The following is a 7933-nucleotide window of genomic DNA, read 5'->3' as shown; positions in this document are numbered from 1 at the left end:
GTCTCTCTCACACAAAGACGACCGGGACGCTGCTGCTTTCAGGCTGGACATATTTATATTCTTGGGAGTTTTGATCCGTCGCAGTTGAATCATTTGTTTGTATTCATGTGGAATGACCCGTGCTGGACTCGCAAATCAAAGAGTCCAAACAAAAACATGACTGACCCGGAGACTTCTAAGGTACGGCTCAATGCGCAAGTTTAATCTGTAAAAACAAAAGAAGTGTAACTTTAAAAATGTGTAATGCAAAGGTTTGTGCTGCGTGTCGACTTATACACATGTTATTCATATTTGAAAAAGTGATAGAGGGTGTTTTTGTGTGTGTGTGTGTGTTTCCTTTCTTTTGTTGTTTTGTTGTTTTTATTGATTTATGTTCTGATCAAAGAGTAAAATAGAAAAAAAAAGAATGCACTTTTGAAGACGTTCAGATAAAGTAAAATATAATCCCTTTTTATTAAGGAAACCGTTACATTGCTGCAGGTGCATGTTTTCAAAATTATTTAGTTAAACCAAATATCTTTTCAGTTATTTGTTAATTTAGGAATTTTTTTTTACAACACAGCATAAATTACCATGTGAATAATGGCTTTGTTTTAATATGATGCAGTTTAAGGTCGTGTTCACACTTGCTCATTCATCACATCACAATTGGAACTAAAAAAAGAAATAAACCCAAAACTAAACGTAGACCAGATCAATACTGAACAAGGACTGAGAGCTAAGTCCACATCAGGACCAAAACGGGCTCAATTTAAGAGCAAATATTAACGAGTGTGACTGCATCCCTGGTCTGCTGCGAGTCATTTTGTTTTTTCCCAGGATCAGGAGAAAAGTGGAGACCAGGTCGATGGAGCAGGAGTCAGTTCCAGCCAAAAGAAAGGCGTGCGAGTCACTGGGAAGTATGTAATCCCATTTACAATCATATCTTATCTAATACATTCTTGTAAACAGACCAGTGCAGTGTTTACTCTCGACATGTTCCGTAGGCCTTGTGATGTTATATTTGTAGATGGTCTGAAAACCCCAAAATACAAAATGGAACTAACTTAACACATTTTCGGGAGCTTGTGATCAATACTAGCATTCATGGTCTGGTTTTATTTGAAACAAAAAGGATGAGCCTGACAAAACAAAGGTCAGAATAAAGTCTGACTCAAGTAGCTTCAGACAGAGCAGTGCCTCCAGTTAGCTCCACAGCCACAGCTAATGTTAATGAGGTTATGTCAAAGGTACATCAATTCAGTGACTTCAATCACAACCAGGAAAGGTCTAAGGTTTCACAGGTAGTCACACAGTTTTTCAAATCAAGGCATTGGATGCCTTTGGAACGTCCTTTTGGCTGCGGGGAAAAGGCTTTCACCCAAAAATGTATCAAATCAATGATCAAAGACTGGACATAGTTGGACAAATGGAGACGATGACGTTCAGACTTCATTTGAAAATAGACAAATTTGACACATTTTGGACAAGATGGGACATTCATGTTTACATTTTTTTATTTTTTCCAATTGCTCGCTATCTCTGCATTGTGTTTGCGTTCTGTGTTCTTTTTGTTATCAATATATTTCAAAACAACAAAAAGAAAATGGACAAATTTGGCAAACTTTGGACTGGATGGGACATTTATGTTGTTCAGTATGTACCGAAGTTGTCAAGCTTTTTTTTGTTCTGTTTCTATACATTTTTAAAAATCAAGGACTTCCGGTTTAGGTGACGGGCTGTGTGCACGTGCTTCCTCCTCCGCTGCTGCAGAAACTGACTATGAAAATGTCGTTTGACCCACTTAATCCCAGAAAAGACGAGTGACAGGGAAAACACACGCCTGGTAAAACTACGGGACCAAGACAAACAAAGCTGCCGAGCCACGGCCCCATTAAAAAATGGCCCGTCTCGCAAGCTAACAAGGCTAACACGACTAGCGGGTCCGATGCCGTGGACCGCAACCGTTCACCCGCAGAGGGACAGGTGTTCCGCCGGCCCAGATAAAGAATCTCACGGCGTTATCCTGCTGGAGGAAGGAGAAGACCCTGAACCGATTAGTGCTCATGGTGTGTGAAATGAAATGCAAAATGCGGCGTGATATGGCGTCGCTCAGAACGGAAATGAGGGCAGCAATCGAATCGGCCCGACTTCAGCAGTTTGAAACCGACATAAAAGAGCTGAAAGAGGGGGAAGGAAAGGGAGCACGCATCGAAGAAGCTGAACAGCGTATTCCAGACAATACGGGAACGCTGCAGACAATGAAGGCCGAGATGGATGCTATGCAGGCCCAGCTGACGACGCTGCAGATGCAAAACAAGAATATGAAAATGAGATCCTGGATTTGGAGTCCAGGACCCGTAGACCCCACCTCAGGCTTGTGGGGCTCATAGAAAGAGAGGAGGGAGAAGATACTGGGAGTTATCTGGAGAAGATCATCCCAGAGCTCCTTGTAGGCTCTGGAGTTGAGGTCCCCCCATCACAACAGAAAGAGCACATCGCCTCGGCAAATCAAGACCAGCAACTGATAAACCACGAGGACTGATGAGGTTTCTTAATGATCGTGTGAAGGATCCTGTCATGAAGGCGGCAACAGTTAAAGGAGATCTCCAGTACAAAGGCAAGTGTGTCTTCTTTGCTCCAGATATTCCATACGAGGTTCGTCAACAACGCGCCAAGTTCCAGAGGCGTGGTGGACGGGGGAGGTAGTGCATCCAGTTCTTTGTGATTCCTTCATTTCTTCTGTTTCCTGTTTCTGTAGTTCCTGTGTTTGTGTGTTGTGTTCGACCAGAGAGTTTAAAGCCACTCAATAGTTATTAATGGCAAAATCAATACTATCAATCCAATGGCATCGGAAGTTTTACAAGTAACATCCTTTAACGTTAATGGTATATTGAACCCAATTTTAAAAAATGTTAGACAGAATAGACATTACATATTTATAAGAGCCTCAGTTGAACCACATTGAAAATGAAAAACTAACCAAATTCTGTTATGGAAAGTCGTGCTATTCTTCATACAGGGATGAACACAGGAGTTGCAGAGTTGATCTCTAACTAAATCACTTTTAAACACAGTTTTGAATGTAGAGACAAAGAAGGCAGATACGCACTGGTTAAAGGAGCTATTAATGGAAAGGTTTTTGTTCTGTTGAACATTGACAGTGCACCTCATCTTTTCTTTTCTTTACAGAGCTGTGAAAGAAGAGCACAGGGCAGCCCAAGCGCCTGTGATTGACAGCCCCCACACCCACAGCACAAACATCACCAAACAGACCATGGAGGAACTCAAGTCCATCCTGCGAGACAGTTCTGCACGGGACAGAGACGACGGCAGAGTCAGGGGGGCGTACACTTACCTCCACAGCCACCAGGGGGAGTTCAGCACCTTCAAACCCCAGCAGGAGGCTTCCAGAAGGGGGGACCGGGACAGAGACAGCGCCCACCTAGAAGCGTCGCCCCAGGCCAGGGTAGATCCATCCAGCGCGTTCAGGCCCGAGCTCCACACACACAGAGGGGCAGCGGAGCAGGCACAGCACAGCGGGACGTCCCACAGAGAGCAGCATCAGCAGCACACAGGTCGGACAAAACCTTTTAATCATGGAAGCTGTTTATGATTAGCATTTGAATTACATTGCCTGGAAGAGAGAAAGAAGAAAACAAATAAGTCCCAATGACTAAGCATTATTTATTATATATTGGTAGTTCATGAGAATTTTGTTGTTGTTTTTTCTGTGCTCTGGAATATGTATTTATTTGTGCTGTAAGTTGACAAGGGCTTAACAATTCTTCATAAAAGTATAAAGACTTGCTTAGCTTTGATTTGGTTGTGTCTAATATTGAGTCCTTGATTAGTCTTTGTTGAGTTGAAAATTTGGAACACTATATGTATAATTTCACCATACAGGGACGTCTTATTGAATTTACTATGCCTTTGACACCCCAAATTAAATAAATACATTTTATTTTGTATATTTATTATTATTTAAATACATTTGAAAAAATCTTAGGTTGGTCAAACGTTTTAACATTGACTTTTATTTTATTTGAGTTGTTGAATTTTACAATGTCAATACTGGAGAAGGAAAAAAAAGAAGTAGTTATTCAAATAAAACTAAAGCTAACACATAAAACATTATTGAAAAAGTATTAAAGTAAGTAAAAATGTACTTAAAATGAAACAAAGTATTTCATGCAGATTTTTAATGGAAGGAAGGTGGGACAAAGAATGACAAAGAGACACTTTTTAGAGCTCTTAATGCCAACACTGTATAAATGTGTACACATTGCCTTAGTTGTATGTTGTAGCAATATAATAATAAACACATGTCAACATTTAAGATATGAGGAAACTGTTTCAAAATGATGAGAAATTATAGGTTAATTGCCGTAGCAATTAACCATTTAGAACTAAATATTACATATTTTGAATGGGAAAAGTCTTCAAACATGGATTATTTTATTCAAAAAACAAAATCGGTGCATTTTGTGGTCCACATTTTCATTGTGTTTTCCTCTATTCAAAATGTAAAATGTATAGATTTTCAGGCCTTAAAATTCAGCAGTCTAATTTCAGAGTGTAAAAGTCACAATGAATAAGCTATAGCAATTAATTCAAAGTGAGCCACTCTTGAATCTTTGCCGTGGCAATTTTCATTGCAAATTTCTCTTTTATGCAACTGTTGCATTAGAAGACTTGAAAACTGGCTGAAATTTAGAGTAAAAACATTTCAGGGTTAAAAATTCAAATCTGATTAACTTCCCTACTGTGTATTCAAATATTTTGACAGAATATTTCCACAGTTCACAGACTCTTGAGCCCCGAGACTGTTGGAGACCAGCACTTTGTCTCATCCATGGAGCCGATCAAGCAGCAGATCGCACGAGAAAACATCACCTTCGTCCGCTTTGAGGCCACAGACCTCCACGGAGTGTCCCGGTCCAAGACGGTCCCTGTGCGCTTCTTTCATGTGAGTCAACGTGCTCATTACATCACTAACCAACCGCCACACCATCCAGCTCATTTCTCGCCCACACTTCTGTGATTCACAAACATACTTTCTTCTCTAAATACTTAAACTTAAATGCAGTATTACTCATTGAACTTGGGCTGCAACAATAAATCGTTAGTTAGTTGAAAACAGAAAATATTCGTTGTTGTATTTCAATAATCATAATCATTATTTGGACTAAACAGATTCTAAAACAAAGAAAGTGTAATTATTGATTCATTGAAAATGTATTTTGAGCATATGGATAAAGAATAATTTATATATAATGATGATATAACAATAATCTTATAAATTGCAGAACACAAAAATGTCTTTGTAAGTAAATGACGGCAGAGTGGCTAGCACTCTCGCCTCACAGCAAAAAGTTTATGGATTCGACTACTCCCAGGCCGAGCCTTTCTCTGTGGAGTTTGCACGTTTCTCCCTGAGTTTGGGTGGTTTTTCACACCAAATATGCACCAAAGATCAAATCCTCCAACTACAGAAGTCCTGACCAAGAGTAGTACAAAGATCTGGAGACGGGTCCCTGAGCGCTGCTCCACTGCCCCAGAGGAGACGCCCCAGTGACAATGAAGGATGGGTCCAATGCAGAAATGTTTTTCCTGCGAGGATAATAAAGTGTACAGTACCTAAACAATAATGTGTAGCAAGTTTCAATGTACATATATTAACAAAGAACTGACACTGCTGAGCCAGAATAAATACAAATGTGTATAATGCTTATGAAAACAAACTATCAAAAAATAATTTCAGATTTTCATCAATAATACACTTTATTTGTAAACATTTTCTATAGAATCCTTCCGTCACTATAGTTCAACCTGTATTTGATCAAAAATGTATTTAACATTTTTTAATTTACAATTGAAATAATCTATTATTTTTGAATCTTTACTCGTCGCTTATCACTAAATAATCGCTGACTAGTCAACTACTAAAACAACCATTTGTGTCAGCCCTATCGATCACACTGTTCCTCGTCACCAGGAGAAAGCCGTGTTCGGGGTCCCGATGCCGCGGAGTTACCTGGAGCTGACCCTGAGCCCGAAGAGCAACGAGGTGGACCACGGCGCCACGGCCAACTTCAGCAGCGACGTTCTGCTCATCCCCGACCTCTCCACCTTCAAGGCCGTACCGTGGGCCGAACAAACCGCCCGCGTCATCTGCGACCCCTGCAGCGTGACCGGAAACTCCTTGCGCACCTCGCCGCGCCTCATCGCCAAACAGCTCCTGGCGCAGCTCCAGAGCATGGGGTTCTCTCTGCACTCGTCCTTCACCTACGAATGCTGCGTTCTGGGCGCTCCTGATCGCATCGGCCCCAAAACGTTACTCTTTCCCGCCACGACGCTCCTTAGCAATCACGACTTGCCGTTTTTCCAGCAGCTCGTGGATAGCATGTACTGCATGGGCACCGACATCGATAGCATCGCATCGGCTAGCGGAGCGGGGCAAATGGAGATCAATTTGAGACCCGAATTTGGGATTTCCGCGGCAGATAGTGCGTTTACCTTTCGCACTGGTATCAAAGAATTGGCGCGTAAACATAGCTACATCGCTAGCTTCTTCACTGACGACGGTTTATACAACGCCGGGGTGCTTTCTCACAGCTTGTGGGATGCTAATGGGCGCCGTAGCCTCTTTCACGTCGGCGACAAGCCGGGAGAGCTGTCGGAAATTGGTCGCAAGTGGTTAGCCGGTTTGCTAACTCATTCGGCAGCGTTGAGTTGTCTCATGTCGCCCGGTCTTAGCTGCAGAAGTCACATGGCAAAGACCACCAAAGATCCGAAACACATGCTGTACGCTACATGTGGGTGCAACGATAACAGCACTTCCTTCAACATCAAAAGTCACGGCGGTAGAGAGACGCATATTGACAACAAGCTAGGTTCGGCTATGGCTAACCCCTACATCGTGCTAGCCGCTACAGTTGCCGCTGGCTTGGATGGCGTGAAGGGGAATCTGAACTTGGAGAGTGCGCTGACTAAAGCGCCCGGGCAGCAGAGGGAGTTTGCGATCCCGATTAAACTGGACGAAGCGCTGGAGGTTTTGGCCGAAGACCAGGTGATCTGCAGCGCGCTGGGAGAGCCGTTTGTTCAGTATTTCATCGCCATGAAGAAGTTCGAGATTGAGACTCAAGAACTCGACGATGAGAGGAACAAATGTCTGGAGTATTTTATTTAAAACAGTAACATTTGAATGGAAAGTATTCAAAAGTCTAATATTATGGTCAAGCGATTATTTGAAGGCCTTTTACTTATTGTGAGCCGTGATAAATGCAACAGATTTAACTTTTAACCCACTAAACCCCTTCTCAATCTGATTTTACACCATGACAGAGGATACTTATATAAGCAGTTGCTTCTATATGGTTCTCATCTGATTAAAAATATTTGTATTTTTTTTACAAATAGTAAACTAGATGGTGTTTCCAAAAAGAGAAAACATATATTTTTTTTACCATGTTATAACACCGTTCCCTTATTCAAAACGTACCTGGTTTTATTAATACTCTTTATGAGCTAATTCCCTCTGAGCGTTAGCAAACACTCAATTTCAATTTTGCTCAGTCTTTGATGTCAAAGATAGAAATCTGGAGGTCTCTGTGCTGTGTTTAAGTCCATAAATCATCGCCAGTCTGAGAATTTCTGCCGTCAAATCACCACTACTGTTGCACAGACTGATATTACAGAGGCATTATTTTAAGTTCAAAAATAAACTTGAAATGCCAAAGCAAAAGGGAGATAAGTAAAGTAAAAATACAAACAATGCATAATACGTGGTCTTTAAAAAAATAAATAAATCACACTCTCAAATGTAAAATACTTTAATTCTTAGTTTGTTTGCTTGGTAGACATTTTGAGTTATACATATTATTGTGCATTTACATTCTTTTCATTATTTGTTTTAACTGTTTTATGAGGTCAGCTCTGTGTATTTGAACTA

The 7933-nt window shown here is 41.1% G+C and overlaps 1 protein-coding gene across 1 annotated transcript; it reads left to right on the top strand.

Annotated features, from left to right (window-relative positions):
* Nucleotides 1-7339, top strand: lgsn (lengsin, lens protein with glutamine synthetase domain). The gene is made up of 5 exons (XM_072463525.1): nucleotides 1-180; nucleotides 820-899; nucleotides 3172-3557; nucleotides 4782-4948; nucleotides 5978-7339. The coding sequence occupies exons 1-5, from the start codon at nucleotides 106-108 to the stop codon at nucleotides 7169-7171; spliced, it is 1902 nt and encodes a 633-aa protein (XP_072319626.1). The 5' UTR covers nucleotides 1-105; the 3' UTR covers nucleotides 7172-7339.
* Nucleotides 7340-7933: the final 594 nt, after the last annotated feature.

Source organism: Eucyclogobius newberryi, unplaced genomic scaffold (genome assembly GCF_026437365.1).
Source record: "Eucyclogobius newberryi isolate DKJ021-1_F unplaced genomic scaffold, fEucNew1.0.hap1 SCAF_4, whole genome shotgun sequence".
NCBI classification, from domain to species: Eukaryota; Metazoa; Chordata; class Actinopteri; order Gobiiformes; family Gobiidae; genus Eucyclogobius; species Eucyclogobius newberryi.
The sequence above is the reverse complement of the archived record's forward strand: the minus strand, read 5'-3'. Positions and strand labels throughout refer to the sequence as shown.